Below are 26,509 nucleotides of genomic sequence, written 5' to 3' on the forward strand. Positions count from 1 at the left end.
GCGCGCCGGGCCCTTAGCAACGGCTTCCCCGCGGTCTCTCGGGAGACGCGGCCATGGACGCCGCGCACCGGGCCGCCTTGCTCACCGCCTCCTGCCTCCGCACGCCGGTTGACCCACTCACGAGAGCTCCGGTGGCGCTTTACGAGCGGCGGGCGGGAAGGCCCGCGGCGGGCGGCGAAGGGCAGGTGAGGCGACGGGCGCGGCCGGCCGTTGGCGGTGCTGCCCCCTGGTGGCCGGGAGGACGAAGGCGCAGCTGCTCTGCGGTCCTGCCGGCAAAACCTCTTTATGCCAAATTTTGCATCCCTTTTTTTTTTCAATCTAGAGAGGTGGAGAAAATTAAAACGGCGCCTCTTCGGCTGCAGAGCTCATATTGCAGTATTTGTTTTAGAAGCGTTTTTCCTTGGAAACTCAGGGGGGAGATAATGCCCATCTATGCCAGAATGGACCTCTTTATATTAGGGCTCCCAACCTCCAGGCGGGTGAACTATCAATGAATGGGGTTGGTGCAGCTAGAAAGCAAAGCTAAAGCCCAGGATTTGTAAGAGATTCATTCATTCATTCATTCATTCATTTGTTTTTTATACCGCCCTATCCCCGAGGGTCTCTGGGCGGTTTACAACATAAAATCCAAACAATAAACAATAAAAAGCAAAGCAAACAATAAAAACAAATTACCTAGGCTCCAACAGTTTAAATAACTAAATAAACAGTAAAATCCCATTTAAAACAGCGGTAATACAAGAAAGGCGCCGAAAAGCCTATTAACAAACCCTCCCCCCAAACAAAACAAAAAAGGAAGGACGGCGGGTCCCAATAATATAAGGGCAAGCCTGATGTTGAAAACAGAGCAAAAAACAGAGCAAAAAAATGTTCTGTTGAATACATATGTTAATTTGTAAATAAGACAACATTTGAGAATGTCTTGACTGAGATATCTTGATGTAGTACCTACAAAAGACAGAACAGGAGTTAAAATTGTTCAAAAGACTTGTGGATAAAGAATTGCAGTTATGTGGATATATCTTTTGCACATTTGGTTCAGTGTGCAATTGGTGTTTTCTCCACGTGGTGCCAGGAGATCTGGCATTGCAAGTCATCTTTGTCTCACTCTTAAGTTTTAGTGGTTTGTTTGTTTGTTTTGTTTGCTTTTGTATTCTGTATTTTTGCATTCGGATCCACGCATTGTTGTGAATAGTTTTGGTGGTTTCTTGGGGTAGACATTTGTTGTTCTGGGGTTTTGTATTGTTTTATTGCTTACTTTACTTTGTGGTGATTTTTTATCTCTCCCAAGGATCGGGCTAAATACAGCTCCCAACATAATTCAACGTACAATAACAATACGTATTAATATAGATTGGCACACAGTATAGATTAATATAGCACCATAACTAATTAAAATACCTCCATCTGCATAAAATAAAGCATGCAAAATGTCAAATCTTGGCATTGTAACATTTCATCCTTATTTTCCAACAGGGGAAATTTATTGTCAATGACTGTAAATAAACTTAATCTGAAAATGACTGATCTCCAGACAACAGTGACTGCTTGACATGGAGAAAATGTCTGGGCTCTATTTTCAAATGTGAATCACTTCCTGGACTGAAAAACCCCACCTTCAATACTATACTATCAACCACATCTTTGCATAGCAAGTTCCACCCAAACACTTACTGATTGGGTGCTGTGGTAGCTTCATCAGGGTTTAGCTATGAAGCGCATTATTACAACAGCATTCTCTCCTGACGTTTCGCCTGCATCTGTGGCTGGCATCTTCAGATGATCCTCTGAAGATGCCAGCCACAGATGCAGGTGAAACGTCAGGAGAGAATGCTGCTAGAACACGGCCATACAGCCCGGAAACCACACAGCACCCAAGTGATTCCGGCCGTGAAAGCCTTCGACAATACTTACTGATTGGTTCCCCACCCAGGAACATGACAATTTATACCCCACTAAAACATTCCCTTCTCACTGGACACAGTGTGCAACAGACTTCCCTCTGTGATACACCTCTGAAGATGCCAGCCACAGATGCAGGTGAAACGCTGGGAACAAGATCTACCAGACCACAGCCATACAGCCCGGAAAACCCACCACAACCAACTAAAAAAAAAGTTAACCCAGCACAAACTTGTGGAGTGGAGCCCAGTTTGTCAGATTTTTGGGGGGAAGGTCAGGTGGCAGTGGTGAGAGATTATTACCTGAGCAGTTTGCAAACCAAAAAGGTTTCACAATAAACCGGCCAGATAACGGCTGCATAACTCTATCTAAACAGATTATAATTCTCGAGAAGCGCTGTTGTAATATCGTGGATAAAGGTTGATTTTTAAAAAGTTTGCCATTGACAAAAGGCGTACAAAATTGCACATTGGCAAACATTCCAAATTGTCTAGAAGAGGGCTTTGGAAGCTGATCCTCAGTCGCTTCGGAGTTTCGTCTGATGCTTTACAGTGGCTCAAACGTTACCTTCAGTGTAAATCACAAGTAGTGCAGTTGTAGCCTACTGTCAGCTCAATTTAGAAAAGCGGAAGCCAGATGGTGCCCCTGATTCACGCCTCTGCAAATCTTTTAATGAGATTTATACCGGCAAAGCTGGAGTGTCTTTTTAAGTGTTGATGTACAGCCACACAGAAAAACACTCTGTGTTCCAGGTAAAGGCAGTTATTTATGCAAGACTAAAACAACAACAATAACCTTCCTCAAGTTTTTCCAGGGCAGCTCCAAGATTTGTCACGGACTGTGTGTTGGTGCTGCTTTAGATGTTTTATAACACAATCATAGTTTGGTGCTGTGTTCCTTCAGGGAACAAATTTTGACACCAGTAGTTTTCTTTGCTACCTCCAGGGTCTAACTCCCTGATCTATAGTGGGCTCCTATTTTTTTTCAGCTTGTACCCTGTTTCCCCGAATATAAGACATCCCCTGAAAATAAGACGTAGTCAAGGTTTTGCTGAAGTGCGAAATATAAGGCATCCCCCGAAAGTAAGACGTAGCAAAGTTTTTGTTTGGAAGCATGCCCGACGAACAGAACACAGAAAAATAAGACATCCCCTGAAAATAAGACATAGTGCATCTTGGGGAGCAAAAATTAATATAAGACGCTGTCTTATTTTCGGAGAAACACGGTAGGTACTTTTGGAATTCTGACACAGGACGATTGTCGCAGTCACAAAATGGCTGCCAGAGGAGGTGGAGCTAACCACAAAATGTCAGGAAGTGAAATGGCCTTGCAGATGACTTTGGGAGCTTTGGAATGTAACAAACAGTTTTGGGGGATCACTAGAGGATGTTCCCACAACAGGTGTGCTTAACACAGCACAATCTGCGCTTTAGGTTTTCAGGAGTTATTATGTATGTCTTTTTGCAGGTTGCAGAAATGGGCAGCAGGCATGCACACAGCAGAAGACGCCCTGAAAGAACTTTGCAGAATTGTCAGGACTTGTATGCCACCTGCAAACCAAAAAGAACTTATTTATCTTCCTTGTCGGATACCTCATTATTACAGGTGAGGAACTTTCGATCAAGAGACCAGCAGTGGTGTAGGAGGTTAAGAGCTCGTGTATCTAATCTAGAGGAACTGGGTTTGATTCCCCGCTCTGCCGCCTGAGCTGTGGAGGCTTATCTGGGGAATTCAGATTAGCCTGTACACTCCCACACACGCCAGCTGGGTGACCTTGGGCTAGTCACAGCTCCTCGGAGCTCTCTCAGCCCCACCCACCTCACAGGGTGTTTGTTGTGAGGGGGGAAGGGCAAGGAGATTGTAAGCCCCTTTGAGTCTCCTGCAGGAAAGAAAGGGGGGATATAAATCCAAACTCCTCCTCCTCCTCCTCCTCTTCTTCTTCTTCTTCTTCTTCTTCTTCTTCATGCAGTTGGGATCCTTCTAAAGTCTAAGCAGAATTGAGCACTGCAGCGTCCCAAGCAACACGTCTGCCACCGGGGCATCTGCTGCCCAACCAAATAGCTGTTGTGGCAGTAAAAGGTGGAGAGGGCTAGTGGCTCAGTGGTAGAGCATTTGCTTGGCAGTGCTAGTATAAAATATAAATGGTTAGCACAGTAAATAATCACTGAGGAAAAAAAATAGAAGGGAAGGGCAGGAAACAATAAAACAGTTCTCTTTAGTCTGAGCTAGATGCTGCTGATACATTGTGAGAAGGTGTCACTAACCGACTTAGAACAAAGGGCAAAGATGAGAGGTTATTTTTACAACTTCCTCTCAGTTGAGTGCATGCATGGAAACCCACAGTCTACGGCAGCCATTCTCAACAAGGGTTCTGGGGTGCCCTGGGGTGCCGTGAGCATGTCCCAGGGGTACCGCGGCAACACTACCACCCCCCCCCTCTCATTTTTGTGGTGTCTCCCACCGGCGCCAGCAAGGACATGGAGCTGGCCCATGGGGCAGGGCCTGCTGCAAGGTCAGCAGCCCCCCCCCCCCCCCGTGCTTCCCTTCACCCTGGGAGGGGAAGATGTGGGGGGGTGGCAAGCAGGGGCAATGGGAGGGGAAGGTGGGGGGTGGCGACAGGGGTACCGTGAGATATGAAGAGTGAGGTCAAGGGTACCCTGACCTCAGAAAGGTTGGGAAACACTGGTCTACAGCAATATCTCGATTAGCCAATGACATTCAATGGATCACTCCATTAGTGCAGGTTGCTAGTTTTGATGCATGCTAATCTAGCTAATTAGCCAGCGTGGTGTAATGGTTAAGAGCAGGTGGATTCTAATCTGGAGAACCGGGTTTGATTCCCCACCCCTTCACCTGAGTGGCAGAGGCTTATCTGGTGAATCAGATGTGTTTCTGCACTCCTACATCCCTGCTGGGCGACCTCGGGCTAGTCACAGTTCTCTCAGAAATCTCTCAGCCCCACCTTTCTCGCAAGGTGTCTGTTGTGGGGAGAGGAAGGGAAAGGATGAAGAAGAGTAGAATCGAAGAGATTCAATGAGGCTTACAAGCTCCTTTCCCTTCCTCTTGTAAACCACCTTGAGTCTCCTTACAGGAGAGAAAGGTGGGGTCTAAATCCAAACTCCTCCTCCTCCTCTTCTTGTTGTTGTTCTTCTTCTTGTTGTTCTTCTAATGTTTACTAACAAACAGCATCATTAACTCTTTCATGGCTGAAGGCCCCGCGTTCGATCCCTGGCATCTCCAGTTGAAAAGACCAAGTGGCAGGGGGTGAAAAATGCCTCTTCCTGGGACCCTGGAGAGCCAGCTGCTGCCGGTCTGAGTGGACAGTACACACCAATGGTCTGATTTGGTAGAAGGCGGCTCCATGGGTTGCTCATTGGGAAATAACAATGGGTTTTGTTCTGCCGTAGGATATTTTGGATCTGAATTTGAGTCCCGAGCGAAAGCCGGACTCCGCCCCGTGCGCTGATTGCGAGGGCTGCCTGGACCCCTCCAAAATGCACCTCTCAAACCAGGAATATTACTTGAAGCTGGAAGAACTGAAGAACGCTCATATGGAGACCATGGCACAGCTGGAAAAGATGTATCAGAATAAGCTGTGTCTCAGAGACGTGCAGCCCTTCACCCAGATGGATGCCACGCGGCCTGCGAAGCATCGGTATGGTGTACAACCTTCCCCCTCCCTTACATGCCACCCCTCCCTCTCCCATACATTCCACCCCTCCCTCCCCTTCCTCCCCTTCCCTTGCATGCCATCCCTCCCTCCCCCTTCCTCCATTAGGGTGGGTGGGCCATGTACAGATTCCAGGCCCCTTCCCCCTCTCTTGCATGCCACCCCTCCCTCTCCCATACATTCCACCCCTCACTCCCTCACTCCCCTTCCTCCCCTTCCCTTGCATGCCACCCCTCCCACCCCCTTCCTCTGTTAGGGTGGGTGGGCCATGTACAGATGCTGGGCCCCCTCCCCCTCCCTTGCATGCCACCCCTCCCTCTCCCTTACATGCCACCCCTCACTCCCTCACTCTCCTTCCTCCCCCTCCCTTGCATGCCACCCCTCCCTCTCCCTTACATGCCACCCCTCACTCCCTCACTCTCCTTCCTCCCCTTCCCTTGCATGCCACCCCTCCCACCCCCTTCCTCTGTTAGGGTGGGTGGGCCATGTACAGATGCTGGGCCCCTTCCCCCTCCCTTGCATGCCACCCCTCCCTCTCCCTTACATGCCACCCCTCACTCCCTCACTCTCCTTCCTCCCCCCTCCCTTGCATGCCACCCCCCCCCCCCCCTTTCCCTTCAGTTAGGTGGGTGGGCTGTACAGATGTTGGCCCCTCCCTCCCTTTGCATGCCACCCCCTCCCTCTCTCCCCATGCCACCCCTCACTCCTCACTCTCCTTTCCTCCTCCTTTGCATGCCCTCCCTCCCCTTTACATGCCTCCCCTCTCCCCCTCACACTCCGTCCTCCCCTTCCCGTGCATGCCACCCCTCCCACCCCCTTCCTCTGTTAGGGTGGGTGGGCCATGTACAGATGCTGGGCCCCCTCCCCCTCCCTTGCATGCCACCCCTCCCTCTCCCTTACATGCCACCCCTCACTCCCTCACTCTCCTTCCTCCCCCTCCCTTGCATGCCACCCCTCCCTCTCCCTTACATGCCACCCCTCACTCCCTCACTCTCCTTCCTCCCCCTCCCTTGCATGCCACCCCTCCCTCTCCCTTACATGCCACCCCTCACTCCCTCACTCTCCTTCCTCCCCTTCCCTTCCATGCCACCCCTCCCACCCCCTTCCTCTGTTAGGGTGGGTGGGCCATGTACAGATGCTGGGCCCCCTCCCCCTCCCTTGCATGCCACCCCTCCCTCTCCCTTACATGCCACCCCTCACTCTCACTCTCCTTCTTCCTCCCCCCTCCTCCCCTTTGCATGCCACCCTCCCTCTCCCCCCCTTTACATGCCACCCCTCCCTCCCTCACTCCCCTTCCTCCCTCCCTTTGCATGCCACCCCTCGCCCTCCTCTTACATGTGCCACCCCCTCACTCCCCTCACTCTCCTCCCCCTCCCTTGTGCATGCCACCCTCCTCTCCCCAAGACAAGCACCCCTCACTCCCTCACTCCTCCTTTCCTCCCCCCTCCCCTTGCATGCCACCCTCCCTCCCTTACATGCCACCACCCCTCCCCTTCCTCCCCTTCCCTTGCATGCCACCCCTCCCACCCCCTTCCTCTGTTAGGGTGGGTGGGCCATGTACAGATGCTGGGCCCCTTCCCCCTCCCTTGCATGCCACCTTTCCCCCCCTCCCCTTCCTCCCCTCCCTCTCTCACTGGGGTATCCTTTGTGAAATCATTAATGCTTTTGCAGGGGAGTCAGCCTGGTATAGTGGTTAGGATCAGGTGAATTCTAATATGGAGAACTGTGTTTGATTCCTCCCTCCTCCACATGAGCAGCAGACTCTAATCTGGTGAGCTGGATTTGTTTCCCCCTGGTGCAGTGGTTAAGAGAAGGTGCACTCTAATCTGCAGAGCCGGGTTTGATACTCCCCGCTCTGCCGCTTGAGCTGTGGAGGCTTATCTGGGGAATTCAGATTAGCCTGTGCACTCCCACACACGCCAGCTGGGTGGCCTTGGGCTAACACATAGCTTCTCGGAGCTCTCTCAGCCCCACCTACCTCACAGGGTGTTTGTTGTGAGGGGGGGAAGGGCAAGGAGACTGTCAGCCCCTTTGAGTCTCCTACAGGAGAGAAAGGGGGGATATAAATCCAAACTCTTCTTCAAACTCTTCTTCTTACTTAATTTATACCCTTGCCCTTCTCCCCAGTGGAGACCCAAAGTGGCTTACAGCATTCTCTTTTTCTCCATTTTATCTTCACAACAATAACCCAGGAAGGTAGGCTAGGCACAGAAAAAGCGACTGGCCAAAGTTCACCCAGTGTGTTTCCACGGCAGAATGGATATTTGAAGATGAGTTTCCCAGTTTCTAGTAGGACCAGCCTAGTACACTGGCAGGATTCTGTGGACTTGATGGTCCCTTGAATATATTCCTCCATCTTGTTAGACCAAGGCATTATTTCGCTCTTGATTAGAGGAGCTGAAGAAGAGATTTATACCCCACTTTTCTTGACCATAAGGAGTCTCAAAGAGGCTTACAAATTCCTACGCTTCCCACAATAGGCACCCTGTGAGGTCAGTGGGGCTGAGAGAGTTCCGAGAGAACTATGATTAGCACAAGGTCACCCAACAGGCTTCATGTGGAGAGGCGGGGAAACAAATCCGGTTCATCAGATAAGACTCTGCCACTCAGGTGGAGGAACGGGCAATCAAACCACTCTTAACCACTATGCTAGGGAAGTGGCACGAGTAGCCATGTCTTGGGAGCTGAGCAGGGTTGATGCTTGGCTGAGAGGCCACCCTGCAAAGGAAGGGAACAGCAAACCACCTCTACTTCTCACCAGGGGCGTACCTAGCCAAACTGGCGCCCGGGGACAAAACCTGAGTTTGGCGCCCCCCCTCCCCCACCATGACCAAACAATGATTTTTTGTACCAGCTCACAAAACACCTCCCACTCCCATCAAAACATACACGGCTCTCTCCCCACCAACTCTTTTCCTAATTTCCTAATCACAACAACCCTATGAGGTAGGTTGTTAGCCTGAGAAACAACTCCAAGCCAGTGCAAGTGGGTATTAAGCATGTAAATCTCTCACAAATCACCTCCAGCCAAACATTTACCAAACAAATGTCAGCATCATCTCTCACAAAACACCTCCAGTGGAATCCACCCCCAAACAGCATCACTTTCAATGGTGTTTAAACTAGGGAGCTCAGATTCTTCTTTTAAACCTACCTTAAAGGGAGAATCTGGGGTCCCCGGTTAAAACAAAATTGAAAGTGATGCTGTTTGGGAGTGGATTCTCCCCCACCCTGAAACAGCATCAATGAAAACAATGGGGATGGGGGCACCCCCTTTGGGGGTCCATAACTTTGCTGCCCCTGAACCAAACATCACCAAATTTGGTTGGTATCATTAGGACAGTCTCTGGATGGTACCCTGAAAATATGGTGTCGCTAGCTTTAAAAATGCGCCCCCTGCAGGCCGGAACGTAAAAACACTTAAAAATTTTAAAACACACAAACGACCCTGAAATGTTGGCACCCCCCATGTGACCAAATGGGGGCGCCTGGGGACATAGGGTACCCCCTGTCCCTAGGTAGGAACGCCACTGCTTCTCACTTGCCTTGAAAGCCCCTTGGCTGAGATCCCCATAAGTTGGTTGCAACTTGAAGGCACTTACCTGTGTCCATAATTGGACATGACTCCTTCCCCAGAAGTGACCTTTATTTTTCTTTCTTTAGATCAACCTGGGAGAAGGGCTCCCTTCAATCCCGGCAGATGCGTAAATCGTTGTCCGAGTCTGATTTAAACTATTGTTTCGACTCTGATTTTTCTGACGTGTCTGACGTAGAACTCGAATTAGAGGAAAATAGCGACGAAGGAGGATCGCCGAGATTTGGAAATATATGGGAGGAGGTTTCTTTGGAGAACTTTCCCCGCTGGAGCACCAGCGGCTCATCCAAGTTGGAGACCTTGAAGAAGAAAAGGAGGAAGAGAAAAGCGTGGTCTCCAAAGATCACCGTGCCCGAGCCCTTCCAGATGACGATTCGGGAAGCTAAGCGGAAAGAGCGGAATGTCAGATCCAAGGCGCAGATTGAAATGGAAAACAATTTGCTCAAGAAACAGCTGGAAGAAGATGTCGAGTGTCAGAAGCAGTTCCGTGCCAACCCGGTGCCCGCTTCCGTCTTCGTCCCGCTTTATCATGACATCATGAGGCAAAACGAAGAGCGCAGAAAGTTGATCAAAGACCAGAGGAGGGAGGACCTTTTGGCTCTGCAAAAGCCGTTTCGTTTTATCGAAAGAGAGGCCCAAAAGAAAGAAATGCGGAAGATGCAGCTGAACGATCTTTCCGCACCAGGCAGGAAAGCCAAAATGTTCAAAGCGAAGCCGGTTCCGAAATCTGTTTACGGCCCAGAAATCAGCGAGAGGCTCAAGGAAGAAGAGCTCTACCGAGAAATTAGAATTCAGATGCGATCGGAGGAGCTTCTCCGCAGTTCGTCCCTTCCGACCAGCAGACTGGGCTACAAGCACCTCCCGCCAAAGAGTTCGGAAGAGAGAAAGACGCCTGGCTTTAAGCCAAGGACCAAAGCGAAGGTCCCGGATTTCGAGACGCTCCATCGGAAATTTCAGCAGCAGTTTCAGAGGCAGATGGATATTAAACCCACCACCGTTTGCGAACCCTTCCGTCTCCGCACGCAGAATATCAGATCCCAAAGGGGAAAAATCCTGGAGGACATTCAGAAGGACGAAGAAAAGTTGAACGAAACCCGCTGGCCCTATGCCTCTCCCAGGAGTCAGCCCCACACGAGGTCTACGAATACAACTGCTTTGCCTTCGGACTACGAAGAACCCGTGTCTCCGAAAATCACAGAGTCGACGAGGAAACGATTACGAGCTATAAGGTGAGAGAGCCGGCATGGCGTAGCGGTTAAGAGCAGGCGCACTCTAATCTGGAGAACCGGGTTTGATTCCCCGCTCTGCCACTTGAGCTGTGGAGGCTTATCTGGTGAACTAGATTAGCTTGTGCACTCCAACACATGCCAGCTGGGTGACCTTGGGCTAGTCACAGTTCTTCGGAGCTCTCTCAGCCCCACCCACCTCACAGGGTGTTTGTGGGGGGGGGGTAGGGAAAGGAGATTGCAAACCCCTTTGAGTCTCCTTACAGAAGAGAAAGGGGGGGACATACATCCAAACTCTTCTCTTCTTCTCTTCTAATACTCCATAAATAGGTATGGTTGGATTGTGTACATCTCTTAGGAATTATCACAAAAATGTTTCAAGGTTTAAATATGTTTAGTTTTCATTTTCACCCCGCTCATTCAGGGATTCTATAGAGGAAAAAAGAAAGCTGGATGAAGCACAGAAAAGGAATAGAGCAAAACAGAAACACAAATTAAGAAAACTACAGAGATTGGTGACCACTCGGGCCGAGGCAAACGACCCACATCAGAGCCTGGCTCAGTTGTACAAATCGAAGTTAAAAACATTCAGGTAATCTATGATGTCTCCCCTAAGTCCTGACCGTCTAGATCTGTAGAGCAGGCGGTTCTGGTTTGTAACCCTAGAGTAGTCACGCTGCTTCTCTTTTCATTTTGTTGCCAAAAATTCACAATTTAAATCCTGTGCTTTTCTGTGTCATGGTATGTGAAAAAAACAGGAAACACGAAAAGCAGAGACTGAAGGAATATCTCCAAGAACTGGAGGAAATGGAAGAAAGGGTGGAAAAGAGGCCCCTGTTGTTGGAGAGAGCGACCCAGGTGATTATTGAAGTCTCTCTGATCCCTTTGCTACGTTTGTCTCCTTGCTTTGGGAAATTGCTTTTCCTTTTAGTCTGATGTTCAAGAATAATCAGGCAAATTACCCTCTTTGCAGCCCTCTCCCAGCATCCCTTTGATAAATCCTGCTTCCCAGCCATCAGACTTCCACCCCGTCCCCTCCTGCACTTCCTCCAACAGCTGCGATTGGTTCCTGTCTGTTTATAGCTGGGTAGGTGGCGGCCTCCTTTACACAGCTGTCTTTTCTTTGCTCCCCGTAGCCCAGCGGTTGGAGTCTCAGTGAGAAAAGCGGAGATTGCAGCGGAGTCAAACCCACATTGAAAGTTAACTGAGCCGGTGGTGCTGTCTGCCCACCGTGGTGGTGGGTGCCAGATTAGATGTGCTACGATGCAAAGTTGGGTCTGAGCTGTAGAATTCCATCCAGTTGCATTGTTTGAAATCAGAGATGCCTAATATGGCCAATCCCTGACCTGAGATCTCACCAGATCTCAGGAGCTGGCCTTGATTAATACTTGGATGGGAGAACACCAGGGTCAATGTACTGAGGCAGGCAATGGCAAACCACTTCTGAGCGTCGCTTGCCTGGAAAACCCTACAGGGTGGCCATAAATTGACTTTGATTTAGTGGACTTCCCACCAGCCATGTTACCTATGGGGGGTTTTATGTTCTGGAATAAAGGAGCATCCCCTTTAGATTAAGTTGCATTTCGCAACGAACATGTAACATTTTGAAAAGCTATACATAAGGGACGTGGCAGTTTCTTTAGGCCAGGGGTCTGCAACCTGCGGCTCTCCAGATGTTCATAGCCTACAATTACCACTATCTTTAAGAGTGCCATGTCAACGTTAGCCCAAACAAACTCAAAAATACACTCGTTGCACTCTGGCTGTGTCCAGTCTTATATATTGATCTTACATATAATTAAACAACTTAACACTTCTATTTGCATTTACATTTCCTTATTTCTCTGACAAAGTTCTTAAAGATACAACATAAGTCTTCCAACTCTTATAACTAAGTCCATTCAATTCTTTGTTCAGAAACAAAGCTTCAGTTCCATGTAGTCCATATTCCAATTCTGTAGGTTCTACATAAAAACGTCTCGCGCGTATAGAACGTTTTTCGTGCGTCTTCCTCAGTATGCCAGTATGTTCAATCAACTTCCAACAGTTCTTTGAGGCTTCTAATGGGTATATCTGAAATTAATGAAATTAATATGGAACTGAAGCTTTGTTTCTGAACAAAGAATTGAACGGACATAGCCTACAATTCCCATCAGCCCCTGACAATTGGCCATGGTGGCAGGGGCTGATGGGAATCGTAGTCCACGAACATCTGGAGAGCCACAGGTTGCAGAACCTTGCTTTAGGCTTAGTAACATCTCATTGTATTCTTTTTTTTTTCTTCCCTGCCTTCGACATAGAAGAATGCCCGGATAGCGGCAGAGAGGCATTACTCCGAGACTCTTCGAGAGCTGGGGCTATGCGAAGAATTTGTTTCAAAGAAAGGCCGAGCTGCTAAAACGGAACACGCGCCATACCATTCCAGTGATGGCTCTGAAAATTCGGCAGCCGAAGGGAGAAGGTAGCCCTTGCCCTTGTCTTTCCCTGGAGGTTTTAATATTGGTGGCAGATACATTCGTAGTTCAGTTGTATTTGAGTCCAGTAGCGCCCAAGAGACGAACAAGATTTTTGGGGACATGTGCTTTCTAGAGCCAAATCTCCCTTCCTCAGATGCTAGTAGGAATGGAGATCCCATTCCTTATATCCCTGTCTGAAGGTGGGAAGGGTGTTGCAAAGAAAGGGGTGAAGATGTAGAGGTTACAATGCAAAATGTAATCAGTTTGCTTCAAGCAGGGGCAGAAAATTAGCACGTGTAGTGAGATAAAAATCCTCTGACCCCGTTTGGCCCATGGAGATTCCATTGTTCTGAATCTGTGGTTCAGCAATCTCACATTGAAATCTCCCTTTGAAGCTTCTCTGCTTGTGGACTGCCTCTCTTAAGTCAGCGACTGAAATGCCCTGGAAGGTTGAAATTGTTCTCCTGCTGGTTGTTGAGCGTTGTGGTTGTTGCTTTCAGCTTGGAATAATTGGCACTAGTGAAATATATATAAACCTTTATTAGGCATAGAATCCATATAACAGCCAACATTGTCCAAACAAGTATCCCATACATGAGAACCATCGCAGGTAGTCATTTCATAGTTTCTATAAGGAACCTAGCTACAAAAGTTAAAATCTCGGAGGCAGAATTGTTTAGTAGAAACGTAATCTTCCCCACAGTAGAGTATTCATTAAAGATTACAGAACAAAGAGCAAAAAGTCTGGTCCTAGATCCCTCGTATTTGGGGCAGTCGAGCAATATATGTTCCCACTAATGAAATAATTGTCCAGTATGGCCATTTGGATGGAGATACAACAATAGGAATGATGTGTATATTATTATGGGCAGTTAAAAAAAAAAATTCAGATCAGCACTGTGATACCACACCTTGGCAGTAGTCCACGTCGACGGTATGATTACGTTTTCACAGCTTGGATACACAATAGAATGTTGGTTGGTTTATTTTTGAAGGAACTTGGCCTTAAAACTCGAACCTTCTTTGTGTTCTTCCCCTGTAGCGATAACGAAGTTGTGTCGGAAAGAAGAGTTTCTGATAAAGAGGAAGAGAAATCAGAGGATCCCTCTGGTCAGTCTTGTAGCAAAGAAGAAGAGGAGGAGGAGGAAGAAGAAGAAGAGGAAACCGAGGCTAGCTCCGAACATTATGAACAAGATGACCCTGAGTTTGCAAGTGAAGACTCTGGGGACAGTACTGTAGAAAAGCCTAGTGACAATGAAGAACTATCTGACTGAAACACTTATCAACTTCCCCGTTGCTTGAGTTTGGGGGCCCAGAGCTTAATCCGCTCCTCGGCGGAAGACGGGGGTCGGAAAAGATCCGGTTGCTGGTGCTGATAGCATTTACTGCTGGGGCTAATAGCAATTATGGCTTAATTGGTCGCAAGCATAGAAAAGCTGTTGACTTATATTGACAGAATATGAACCCTTTGGGGGTAGGGCGGTTTACCAAATAAATAAATAAATAAATAAATAAATAAATAAATAAAGAAAGAAAGAAAGAAAGAAAGAAAGAAAGAAAGAAAGAAAGAACTGAGTACAGTAGGACAGGCAAAGCCAGTGGTGTATGGGGGGCAAATGGGGCCCGGGGCAAAATGGCCCCCCCACAGCACCCTGCCGCCCCCCCCCAATTACCTTAGTTCAGCCAGCTTCAGAGAGCTGAAAAAGCAGCCTGGCTGGGCTCGCCAGCCTTGTGGGGGGGAAGGGGGAGGAGTGTGTGGGTCTGGGCCCCCCACCCCCGCCCTTCCCCAGTTACCTTAGTTCAGCTGGCTGGAAAGAGCAACCGGCTGAAAAAGCAGCCTAGCTGAGCCCACCAGGCTGCTCCAAGCTTCTGCAAGGCCGGGGGGGGCGGGGCAAGGAGGGAAGGGGGGCGGGTGTGGGGGGTGATTTTCGGCCCCCCACGTGACACCAATGGCACGTGCCCGGGGCAGGGCGCCCCCCCTCCCCGTGGTAGCTACGCAACTGGGCAAGATATCCCGCAGCATAGATATGTCAGGCCTGCAACTCCCCCTCCCCACCCCTTTTATCTTCCCTGTGGTGGGAAAGTACTGCTACACACTCACACACACACACATTTCTCGAACTGAGAACTTGCGAAGAAGACACCAAGCCCCCCCCCCCCCCCCCCCCACACACACACATACTCCAGCTGCATTAAACAGATAAGGGCAGACTGGTACAGGGAGAAATGAACAGCAAGGCTGCTCAGGCACTCTGTAGAAAGAAATATGGCAGGACCTTGGCTAAGTCATTAGGAGGTCGTGACGTTTTGGCATGTGTCCCATGCACAGGCTCTGGTGTGAGGCTCCAGTTAAACATAATTTTGACTTCCGGAGAGGCAGAGTATTTGTTGCATTCCTACCTTTTCCTGCAAGGTTTCCCATTGTGGGTTGTGGCTGACGTTGTACGCTGATCTCACTGAGGTGCTTAGTTTGTTCTTTTTAAAGAACCTGGGCCCTGATAGCGCAAGCAGGCCTGATCTCACCTCAGAGGCTAAACAGAGTCCTTTCTATTCATTTTGTTTCCACCTTTCTCCCCAGCTCTTTGGCAGATATTTTGACGTGTTTAAAGCTGTGGAACGATTGAATTTAAACAGACCGCAAACTGTAAAATCCATGTGTGTCTTCTTACCATAAAATGGCCAGAAAGTTTTAAGTCAGTGAACCTCAAAATGCAAATGGGCAAGAATATTTAAAATGTTAGGGTTGGGGGGTCACCACAACATGAGGAACTGTGTTAAAGGGTCGCAGCATTAGGAAGGTTGAGAACCACTGCTCTAAATGCTCTTATCAAGATATCAGTATCTTGATATCATCACAATCGCAGGGGAGCACCACCCACGGAGAAATGTGGGGTCGCACATTCCCGGCTCATGCCATCCCATCACCATGGGGGGCTGCAAAATCGCCCCCAAACTCTCCTCCTCCACAGTAACCTGGCTTGCAGCCCCCCCCCCCCACACCTCCCCACATTGACCCGGCTCATCCGAGCCGAAATGGTACAGGGGAGGAGGAGATGGCGTGATTTTGCATCCCTCCGAACCTCCCCTGGGCTTTAAAAAACTTTTTTTTATTCTATCATTTGAATTTTACAGTTTATAGTAATTTTCTTCTTCATACATTTTCAAACAATACTTCCCCCCCTTTCTCCCTCCCCCCATTACTTCTTCTTCATAGTTTTGTCACAGAAACAGCAGTAAGTTCGTTCTCTGTAGCCTCTTCTCCCATATTTCTTCATCGACTCGAGCTTCTTTCGTCCAGTCCACGTATATTATCCATATCTTCAAAATTTCATTCTGTTTATCTTGCCACGTCTTATTTTTGGTTAGTATATCGAAAATATCAAGTGCCACTTGTTCCCAGATATATTCTAACCATCTCTGAAGTGTCCATTTTTTCTTTTCTTTCCAGCCCAAAGCAGCAGTGGCGTAGGAGGTTAAGAGCTCGTGTATCTAATCTGGAGGAACCGGGTTTGATTCCCCGCTCTGCCGCCTGAGCTGTGGAGGCTTATCTGGGGAATTCAGATTAGCCTGTACACTCCCACACACGCCAGCTGGGTGACCTTGGGCTAGTCACAGTTCTTCTGAGCTCTCTCAGCCCCACCTACCTCACAGAGTGTTTGTTGTGAGGGGGGAAGGGCAAGGAGATTGTCAGCCCCTTTGAGTCTCCTGCAGGAGAGAAAGGGGGGATATAAATCCAAAACTCTACTCTTCTTCTTCTATTGTTGCATGGGCTGCTTTGATCATTATTTTATACATATAACTACATTGTTTGTCCACCCTTCTGTCTTCCATTACACCCATGAACATTAAGTCATTATTTAAGTCAATATTCATCTTCACCAGTTTCTCGATATATAACAATACAACTGTCCAATTTTTTTTTACTTCTGCACATTCTATTCACATATGGCGAGCCTCCCCTGTGCTGGCTTGTCTGAGCCATGTCAGTGCGGGGGAGGAGGGGGGGGGGGGGGGGGGGGGGGGGGGTGGGGGGGGGCGGTGGGGGGGGTGCTGTGCCGGGGGGGGGGTGGGTGGGGGGGGGGGGGAGGGGTGGGGGGGGGGAGGGGCGGGGGGGGGGGAGGTAGGGAGGGGGGGGGGGGGGGGGGGCGGGGGCTGGGAGGTGGGGCGGGGGGGGGGGTGGGGGGGGGGGGGGGGGGCGGGGGGGGGGCGGGGGGGGGGGGGTTCTGGGGGGGGCGGGGCGGGGCGGGGGGGGGGGGGGGTGGGGGGGGGGGGGGGTGGGGGGGGGGGGGGGTGGGGGGGGGGGGGGGTGGGGGGGGGGGGGGGTGGGGGGGGGGGGGGGTGGGGGGGGGGGGGGGTGGGGGGGGGGGGGGGTGGGGGGGGGGGGGGGTGGGGGGGGGGGGGGGTGGGGGGGGGGGGGGGTGGGGGGGGGGGGGGGTGGGGGGGGGGGGGGGTGGGGGGGGGGGGGGGTGGGGGGGGGGGGGGGTGGGGGGGGGGGGGGGTGGGGGGGGGGGGGGGTGGGGGGGGGGGGGGGTGGGGGGGGGGGGGGGTGGGGGGGGGGGGGGGTGGGGGGGGGGGGGGGTGGGGGGGGGGGGGGGTGGGGGGGGGGGGGGGTGGGGGGGGGGGGGGGTGGGGGGGGGGGGGGGTGGGGGGGGGGGGGGGTGGGGGGGGGGGGGGGTGGGGGGGGGGGGGGGTGGGGGGGGGGGGGGGTGGGGGGGGGGGGGGGTGGGGGGGGGGGGGGGTGGGGGGGGGGGGGGGTGGGGGGGGGGGGGGGTGGGGGGGGGGGGGGGTGGGGGGGGGGGGGGGTGGGGGGGGGGGGGGGTGGGGGGGGGGGGGGGTGGGGGGGGGGGGGGGTGGGGGGGGGGGGGGGTGGGGGGGGGGGGGGGTGGGGGGGGGGGGGGGTGGGGGGGGGGGGGGGTGGGGGGGGGGGGGGGTGGGGGGGGGGGGGGGTGGGGGGGGGGGGGGGTGGGGGGGGGGGGGGGTGGGGGGGGGGGGGGGTGGGGGGGGGGGGGGGTGGGGGGGGGGGGGGGTGGGGGGGGGGGGGGGTGGGGGGGGGGGGGGGTGGGGGGGGGGGGGGGTGGGGGGGGGGGGGGGTGGGGGGGGGGGGGGGTGGGGGGGGGGGGGGGTGGGGGGGGGGGGGGGTGGGGGGGGGGGGGGGTGGGGGGGGGGGGGGGTGGGGGGGGGGGGGGGTGGGGGGGGGGGGGGGTGGGGGGGGGGGGGGGTGGGGGGGGGGGGGGGTGGGGGGGGGGGGGGGTGGGGGGGGGGGGGGGTGGGGGGGGGGGGGGGTGGGGGGGGGGGGGGGTGGGGGGGGGGGGGGGTGGGGGGGGGGGGGGGTGGGGGGGGGGGGGGGTGGGGGGGGGGGGGGGTGGGGGGGGGGGGGGGTGGGGGGGGGGGGGGGTGGGGGGGGGGGGGGGTGGGGGGGGGGGGGGGTGGGGGGGGGGGGGGGTGGGGGGGGGGGGGGGTGGGGGGGGGGGGGGGTGGGGGGGGGGGGGGGTGGGGGGGGGGGGGGGTGGGGGGGGGGGGGGGTGGGGGGGGGGGGGGGTGGGGGGGGGGGGGGGTGGGGGGGGGGGGGGGTGGGGGGGGGGGGGGGTGGGGGGGGGGGGGGGTGGGGGGGGGGGGGGGTGGGGGGGGGGGGGGGTGGGGGGGGGGGGGGGTGGGGGGGGGGGGGGGTGGGGGGGGGGGGGGGTGGGGGGGGGGGGGGGTGGGGGGGGGGGGGGGTGGGGGGGGGGGGGGGTGGGGGGGGGGGGGGGTGGGGGGGGGGGGGGGTGGGGGGGGGGGGGGGTGGGGGGGGGGGGGGGTGGGGGGGGGGGGGGGTGGGGGGGGGGGGGGGTGGGGGGGGGGGGGGGTGGGGGGGGGGGGGGGTGGGGGGGGGGGGGGGTGGGGGGGGGGGGGGGTGGGGGGGGGGGGGGGTGGGGGGGGGGGGGGGTGGGGGGGGGGGGGGGTGGGGGGGGGGGGGGGTGGGGGGGGGGGGGGGTGGGGGGGGGGGGGGGTGGGGGGGGGGGGGGGTGGGGGGGGGGGGGGGTGGGGGGGGGGGGGGGTGGGGGGGGGGGGGGGTGGGGGGGGGGGGGGGTGGGGGGGGGGGGGGGTGGGGGGGGGGGGGGGTGGGGGGGGGGGGGGGTGGGGGGGGGGGGGGGTGGGGGGGGGGGGGGGTGGGGGGGGGGGGGGGTGGGGGGGGGGGGGGGTGGGGGGGGGGGGGGGTGGGGGGGGGGGGGGGTGGGGGGGGGGGGGGGTGGGGGGGGGGGGGGGTGGGGGGGGGGGGGGGTGGGGGGGGGGGGGGGTGGGGGGGGGGGGGGGTGGGGGGGGGGGGGGGTGGGGGGGGGGGGGGGTGGGGGGGGGGGGGGGTGGGGGGGGGGGGGGGTGGGGGGGGGGGGGGGTGGGGGGGGGGGGGGGTGGGGGGGGGGGGGGGTGGGGGGGGGGGGGGGTGGGGGGGGGGGGGGGTGGGGGGGGGGGGGGGTGGGGGGGGGGGGGGGTGGGGGGGGGGGGGGGTGGGGGGGGGGGGGGGTGGGGGGGGGGGGGGGTGGGGGGGGGGGGGGGTGGGGGGGGGGGGGGGTGGGGGGGGGGGGGGGTGGGGGGGGGGGGGGGTGGGGGGGGGGGGGGGTGGGGGGGGGGGGGGGTGGGGGGGGGGGGGGGTGGGGGGGGGGGGGGGTGGGGGGGGGGGGGGGTGGGGGGGGGGGGGGGTGGGGGGGGGGGGGGGTGGGGGGGGGGGGGGGTGGGGGGGGGGGGGGGTGGGGGGGGGGGGGGGTGGGGGGGGGGGGGGGTGGGGGGGGGGGGGGGTGGGGGGGGGGGGGGGTGGGGGGGGGGGGGGGTGGGGGGGGGGGGGGGTGGGGGGGGGGGGGGGTGGGGGGGGGGGGGGGTGGGGGGGGGGGGGGGTGGGGGGGGGGGGGGGTGGGGGGGGGGGGGGGTGGGGGGGGGGGGGGGTGGGGGGGGGGGGGGGTGGGGGGAGGGGGGGGTGGGGGGGGGGGGGGGTGGGGGGGGGGGGGGGTGGGGGGGGGGGGGGGTGGGGGGGGGGTATGTTGTGAAGTGACTCCTTTGGTCCCACCTGCCGCACAACATGGGGGTGATGATACGGAACTATTTACTGCGGTTTTTGTGCTCTCCCGCGCTACATAAATACTAATAATGGGGAATAAATAAATGATGAATGAACATCCCAACCCCACCTCACAACCCTGGTAGTCCTTGGAGGTCTCCCATCCAAATATCTGCCAGGGTAGACATGAATGCATGCTGATATCTGTGAGTATACACAGCTTTACTCACCGATGGTTCTTTGTATTACTGGGCTATGCTGGTAAGTGCACTGGTTTGCCCAGAGTCGAGCCTTGCCAGCAGCAATTGGATCCCATTTCTATATGGGGGAAAACCCAAACAAACAAATCCACAACCTGTTCACAAAACATCATATAAAAATGCACAAGATCCACAAACTTTCTATCTGTGACTTTTACAGATCAGCCAAGATGGACACCCAAAGAGGGGGCTACTGATATATTCACTGCAGTTTTCAGGACCCGTAAAGTACTGTCCAAATGACACAGCAGTTGGAGTGTTAAAGCAGGATCTGGGAGATCCAGGTTTGAATCCCCACCCTATCCCCCCACTCCCCGTGGATGATGGGATGACCTTCAACCCAGTCACACAGCCTTCATCTAATCTATCTCACAGATTTGTTGTGGGATAAAATGAGGGATAGGCGAATGTTGGAAGCATTGGGGAGAAAGGCAGAGTAGAGATGAAATAAAGACAATACTTCCAGCCTTCTCAACATGAATCCCAGAATCTCATATCAGTGAACTCTGACCAAGTTTATGGTTTATGTTTACTGCAGTGTCAGCAAATAAATAAAGAGCCCCATGGGGCGGAGGGGTAACCTGCAGTGCAGGCAAAGCTCTGCCGAGGATCCCTCGCTCATTCCGCTCAGCAGGATCCCTCCGCTCATCGGAGGGGAACCTACTGGAGATCCCTGGGCCAAAGGAGGTCCGGCTGGCTTCCACGAGGGCCAGGGCTTTTTCAGTCCTGGCCCCTATTTGGAGGAATAAGCTCCCTGTTGAGATCAGGGCCCTGCGGGACCTGAATGAGTTCCGCAGGGCCTGTAAGACTGAGCTCTTCCGCCAGGCGTTTCCATCTAGCCAGCCGGCCTGAACTATTATCATCACTGGCCTCCCATGGGTGTAGTTGTGGGGTGGGTTTTTTCGTGCCATCTGTCAGTTGTTTTAATGTTTTAATGCTTTACTGATGTTTTATTGCTGTTTTAAGTTTGTAATCTTTTACTGTTTGCCGCCCTGACCCCTGTTGGGAAGGGTTGGGTATGAATATAAATATATAAATGAAAATCTGAGCATGAGCCAGAGGAAGTCGAGTTCCAGCAGCTGGCTCAGGGTTGACTCAGCCTTCCATCCTTTGAAGGTTCATAAAACGAGTTCCCAGCTTGAAGGCCATGGCAAACCCATCCGGTAAGCATAGTCTGCTTAGTCCCAGTTCTCTCAAAACCCTCTTAGTCACACCTACTGCCTCTCTTGATATGTCTCTCAAAGAGCGTTGCGCTCCCCTAGAAACAATTTGTTAGCGGTTCTTGGCGTCAAAAGTGTCCGACTGTCCTCAACTAGAGCCAGGGATTTTTTTGGCCATGACCCAAGTCTGGTGGGATTCTCTGTCAAAAGAAACCAGGGCCCTGTGGAATCTGTCTCAATTCTGCAGGGCCTGTAAGACAGAGCTGTTCCGCCCGGCTTTCAGTTGAGGACAACACAGTTTATGTTTCCCAACTTAGCTGTCCTCTCTTTTGCTTCCTTTCTCCCATTCCATTATCTGTTTGTTTCCTCCCCAAGCTGAGACTTGGGGAGGAGTTTTCCACTCCATTATCCCCTCCCCAAGCTGAGATTTTCTCAGGATCCAGCCAGGGGTGTAACGAGGCAAACTGTAGCCCTGGGCAAAACCTGAGTTGGATGCCCCCCCCCCCCATGGGCGGCCACTCCACCACGACCAAAAATCTTTTTGCACCAGGACATTGGTGCCTGCAGGGGGTCGGAAACAATGGGAGATGGGGGCACCTTTTTTGGGAGTCCATAACTTTGAACTCGCTGAACCAAACCTCACCAAACTTGGGGGGTAGCATAAGGACAGTCTCCTGATGATACGCTAGCCTAAAAACTGCGCCCCCTGAAGCCCAAAAATGGAAAACTACTAAAATGCCCAAAAACGAACGCTGCATTTTGATGCCCCCCCACAAGGTGGTGCCCTGGGCAGCTGCCCACCTTGCCCAATGGGCATTACGCCCCTGGATCCAGCCAGTGGTGGGATTCAGCAGGTTCGCACCACTTCGGCAGAACTGGTTGTTAAAATGGTGCTTGTAAACAACCACTTGTTAAATTATTTGAATCCCACCATCGGAACAGGTTGTTGAATTATTTGAATCGCACCACTGGATCCAGCCCCAAATCTTCAAGAATTTCCCAACCAGGAGTTGGTAACAATACAAAGATACCACAGTCATGGTTTCTGAATCAAAGCTTAACACTGTTCTTGGATTGCATTGCTTTTGGGGGCATGGTAGAAACTGCAAAACAGTTTGCAACATATATTGTCCATGGCTTAGACAACCAGAATCAATTGGCTGTTGTGGGTTTTCTGGGCTGTGTGGCCACAGTCTGCTAACAGAGGGACACGCCTCTGGAGAAACCAGCCATAGATGCAGGAGAAACGTTAGGAGCAAAAACTACCAGACCGTGGCTGGACAGCCTGGGAAACTCTCAAGAGCCAGTTGGCAATATGTATAACAAACACAGTGCACGTGTTTCCAGCAGGCAAAGGGTGAGGTTTTAGCATGTGTCAATGTAACCCCCATGCCCAGAATGGGTTGGCCCAGAATGGGTTGACCCAGAAAGGGGTGGAGTCTGAAGGGAAGCAGAATGCTGCAGAACTCAGAGCTCTTTGGAGAAGACAAGGGTACCAGACTCGGACCTTGATTTCTATAAGCCCTTAACACCTTGTTAAGGTAATTTGCAATATTGTTGGGAACTACTGGGAAGGTAGTTGTTGTTTTGCTGTGTTGTAAATGTTGGAGTTTATTGTTTCAGGGTTTTCTTTTGTGGTTGTAATGGGTGAGAGTTCTCCTGGAGACCTTCATCATGTTGCAACCTGTTCATCAAGCCCTTGGAGTCTTCAGGAGCCAGCCAACTTGCAAAGAAGATTTGGACTTGGCAATATCAGTAGACTGTAAATAGAAGGACTTGAAATGCAACCTGAACAGGACCTTGAATTGTAACGTTAAATGTTGATGTTTTAAAAGTGTTAATTGTAAAGAAAAGTAAACCATTTTGTTGTTTAAAAATTGTTGTTGCAACTCATTCCAAGTACTGCCCCACAGAACCCACAGAAGGAGGTTACATCAACACACATCACACATTGCTTAAGCTTCTTCCATCTTACCATCTTCAACATGTTGCTGGCGCTTGGTTTCACGTAACGCCGGAAATCATTATGCACGTCAGTAATCACCTTTTGCTGATCAGGACGATACGTAGACACAGAGGCAATGGGTTGCTAGAATGAGAGAGCAGCATGCAAATCTATCTTTTGCATCTCATGATATGGTTCCAAACTATGCATGCATTAATTCATTCTAATGTGCCTGATCTGGTGTTATTTTCCCAACTCTTAGAATTGCAGCCGAGGTGAAAACAAATACACTTGTTAGGTTTTTCAGATGCAAAATGGTTAGAATGGCCTTTGGTTAATTGGATGGCCAGTTTTAAATGGTGGCTTTATTATTTATTTATTATTATTATTTATTTGATTTGATATACCGCCCAATCCCCGAAGGGCTCTGGGCGGTGTACAGCGTAAAATCACATAAAAACATCATAGGTATCCATAAGTTATAATAAAAACAGCAGTTATAATAATATATCAAGATGGCGTCCCACCTAAACCTAATCCTTTCAACAGGAGGGGGGTAATGATCCCGATGGTATAAGGGACCCATCGATTTTAATAATGGATCCCATTAATAATGGATCCCATTAATATTTAAGTTCTATTTTTTTTTTGAGCTTCTGTTCCTTTGGTAAGCCTCTTTAAGTTCTGTAAAATAGCAAGGCGGCTAATAAATGTTTTAAATCAATAGATAAAAACAACGGCTTTCTCACAATAGCGGAAGTTCAAGTGGAGCTGAACAGAGAGCGCAGTTAGGAGTTAATGGGTCTTTTTTTTAGCCATTTGCGCTTCAAGGGTTATTGCAACGGCACTAAATCCCCTCCTCAGTTGATTTCTGTGGGAAATCAAAAGGGAAACATGCCTTTGCTTTTAAATTGGGCTGCCGGCCTGCAGTTGGTGGGTGGGCATCTGTCTCCTGGGGTTAAAATTGATTCCCAAGCAGAGGTGTACTGGCAACGGTGACATGAGTTAACCCGTGTCTTCAGGTGCAATGTATTCGGTCATGTGGGGGGGGGAAAACAAAATTGGCCCCCCCATGTGACCAGATGACTTCCTCGTGCCGCAGATGCTGCTGGGCAGGGAAGAGGGGCTGGCCACAGAGCAGTTGGCTTCTCTTCCCTGCCCAGCCGCTATAGCAGACAGAATCCTGAAGGGGGAGCAGGGCTCCACACCGCGTAGGTGGGGGGCGCCTGGAGGGGTTTTTTTTTGTCTCCGGGCGCCATTTGGCCCCCATTCACCACTTTCCCCAAACGACAGAGATCTCAGTTCCCCTGGAGAAAATGGCCACTCTGGGCAATGGACTCTATTGCAGTACATCCTTCACACGTCCCTCTCCAAACTCTTCTCTCCTCAGGCTCCACCCCCAAACCTCCAGTTATTTCCCAACGTGGAGCTACGTATATTTTTTTTAAAAAAATTGTTTTAATGTTTGTTTTACGTACGAAGAGTGGTTAAGGGTGACGGAATCGAATTTGCAGAACCAGACCTTGGGCTGGTCACAGTTCTCTCAGAACTCTCTCAGCCCCAACTAGCTCACATGGTGTCGGTTGTAAGGAGAGGAAGGGAAAGATGTAATAAGCTGCTTTGAGATTTCTTAATGGTAGATAAAAGCAGGGTATAAGAACCAACTCTTCTTCACCCCCTTGGGTGGCCAGAAAATAGCTTGGAAAATAAACTACAGAAATAAATAATTTCTTTGCTGCATATGATCTAATGCAATGGTTGAAGCGCACTTATAGTCCTTTCAAGGGCCTGTGGTGTTGTCTCTGGATCTTCTTCAAACAGTAGCTGGAGCTAAGTTTAGTCCAGAGATAGAGGATTTGCTCATTATCACCCATTCTGTTTTCTTTGGCTCAGTAGTTGTTACATTTTTTTTGCTTCACTATATGTGTTACCTTTTTGAAACCAGTGGGTAGCACCCAGACAGCTTTTCTAGTGTTCAAAAAGGTAGGACAGATTGTTTTGACCACAAAAAAACCCCAACCACTGGGGATCAGGGGATCTGTGGGGAGACCAGCTATCAATTTGAACCTCTCTTGTCTGCTCCAGGAAATTGACGTGTGGGTGTGGCAAGGGTTCTTGCGAGTGACTGGGCTTGTCACTCGCCACTTTGGTCTGATATAAGGTTGCCAAGCTCCAGGTAGGGCCAGGAGATCTCTGCAATTACAACCCAACTCCAGGCAACATAGGCGTTTTCCCCACAGACAAAATATTCTGAGGTAGACCTGGGATCATATATTTCAGGGTGTATTTATCCTGGTTTCTCCCTTCGCATGGCTGCCCGTCGGCGCGTTCAGGGCGGGAGGAAGAACTCCAGTGAATTATGCACGAGCCCCCAGTTTATTTTCATTTTCTTTCACGTCATTTGCGTAGTTTACATAGTTTGCGTACGTTTATGTAGTTTACGTAGATTCTGTTTTTCCGACATTCTGATTGGCTGCAGCTTAGGGGCGGGGAGAGCAGGAGGCGACGCCAGAAAAATAAACCGCCCCGTCTCTTGCAGTATTTGCATGGGAGCGGATCAGCGCGAGCTTTTTCAAAAGAACCGCCAATTTTATCGTTTTTTGAAAGCTACGGGATAAGACAAATCTCGTGGGGTGGACTCTATGGCACTATACCGTGAGGTCCCTTTGCTTTCCCAAACCCACCTTTTGCAGACTCCACCTGTGTAGAAATTCTACAGCTGCCACGCTAGAATGAGGTGCTTGCGGGAGCCATTTTGCAGCCCTTGAATGGGATTTTCCTTCCCTCTTAGTGGGTTCAGGATTTCAGCAGTACAATTCATGTGGCGACGCAGCATGACCAGACTCTACTCTTTGAAAAGACATAATTCTAGCCAGAGTTCAGCACTTTTATGAACTCCACAGATTTGCATGGGAGAAAGGGCCAGCCCGAGACCTCTACCAAAGCCAGCGAACTTACCTGTCCGGCAGACGGTCCCAGCACGGCAGCAAGACCTATCAGCAGCAGAACAGTCAGAGCCATCTCTGAAAACAAAAGACCGCACAAGTGTTTCCTTTTAGTTTCACTGTTGAGAGAACTGACCGGTTGAAACCTGGCACGGACATTGTGGTTGTGGTCTGAGTCCTCAAGATGGCCACCAAGCTATATTTACTCTGGATTTCCCTCCTTTCCCTAACATGGACTTCACCTTCCTCAGTACCTTGAGCAGCCAAAACCACACAACTTACATTCCCCAGGGCCAACTTCTCTACAACTAAGCCTTCAAAAT

At 53.2% G+C, this 26,509-nt stretch overlaps 2 protein-coding genes across 3 annotated transcripts; one reads left to right on the forward strand and one right to left on the reverse strand.

Annotated features, from left to right (window-relative positions):
* Positions 1-14,550, forward strand: FAM161A (FAM161 centrosomal protein A). 2 transcript variants are annotated; one of them, XM_048482916.1, is made up of 8 exons: positions 1-185; positions 3,370-3,507; positions 5,310-5,557; positions 9,236-10,396; positions 10,818-10,985; positions 11,152-11,251; positions 12,694-12,854; positions 13,892-14,550. In XM_048482916.1, exons 1-8 carry the CDS (start codon positions 54-56, stop codon positions 14,121-14,123), a joined length of 2,340 nt encoding a protein of 779 aa, XP_048338873.1. In that variant the 5' UTR covers positions 1-53; the 3' UTR covers positions 14,124-14,550. The 2 variants fall into 2 exon arrangements, with proteins under 2 accessions (XP_048338873.1, XP_048338874.1); XM_048482917.1 differs by having other exon boundaries at positions 12,697-12,854.
* On the reverse strand, positions 14,132-26,262 carry LOC125425305 (cysteine-rich venom protein pseudechetoxin-like). Its single transcript, XM_048482909.1, has 4 exons — positions 26,200-26,262; positions 23,272-23,385; positions 20,107-20,194; positions 14,132-14,259 (listed from the first exon to the last, which is right to left on the reverse strand). The coding sequence occupies exons 1-4, from the start codon at positions 26,260-26,262 to the stop codon at positions 14,132-14,134; spliced, it is 393 nt and encodes a 130-aa protein (XP_048338866.1).
* Positions 26,263-26,509: the final 247 nt, after the last annotated feature.

The sequence above is a fragment of the Sphaerodactylus townsendi genome, unplaced genomic scaffold, assembly GCF_021028975.2.
Source record: "Sphaerodactylus townsendi isolate TG3544 unplaced genomic scaffold, MPM_Stown_v2.3 scaffold_27, whole genome shotgun sequence".
In the NCBI taxonomy this organism is placed as follows: Eukaryota; Metazoa; Chordata; class Lepidosauria; order Squamata; family Sphaerodactylidae; genus Sphaerodactylus; species Sphaerodactylus townsendi.

What these genes read in the sequence shown, in the direction of transcription:
- FAM161A (XM_048482916.1), top strand. Translation starts at nt 54, where the DNA reads ATGGACGCCGCGCACCGGGCCGCCTTGCTCACCGCCTCCTGCCTCCGC. An exon ending in CGGCGGGCGGCGAAGGGCAG is followed by an intron (nt 186 to 3,369) that starts GTGAGGCGACGG and finishes GTCTTTTTGCAG; the next exon opens with GTTGCAGAAATGGGCAGCAG. An exon ending in TCGAAGTTAAAAACATTCAG is followed by an intron (nt 10,986 to 11,151) that starts GTAATCTATGAT and finishes TGAAAAAAACAG; the next exon opens with GAAACACGAAAAGCAGAGAC.
- LOC125425305 (XM_048482909.1), bottom strand. Translation starts at nt 26,262, where the DNA reads ATGGCTCTGACTGTTCTGCTGCTGATAGGTCTTGCTGCCGTGCTGGGA. An exon ending in CCAGCAACATGTTGAAGATG is followed by an intron (nt 20,195 to 23,271) that starts GTAAGATGGAAG and finishes TCCCCCATATAG; the next exon opens with AAATGGGATCCAATTGCTGC. An exon ending in AGTAATACAAAGAACCATCG is followed by an intron (nt 14,260 to 20,106) that starts GTGAGTAAAGCT and finishes CGACCAATTAAG; the next exon opens with CCATAATTGCTATTAGCCCC.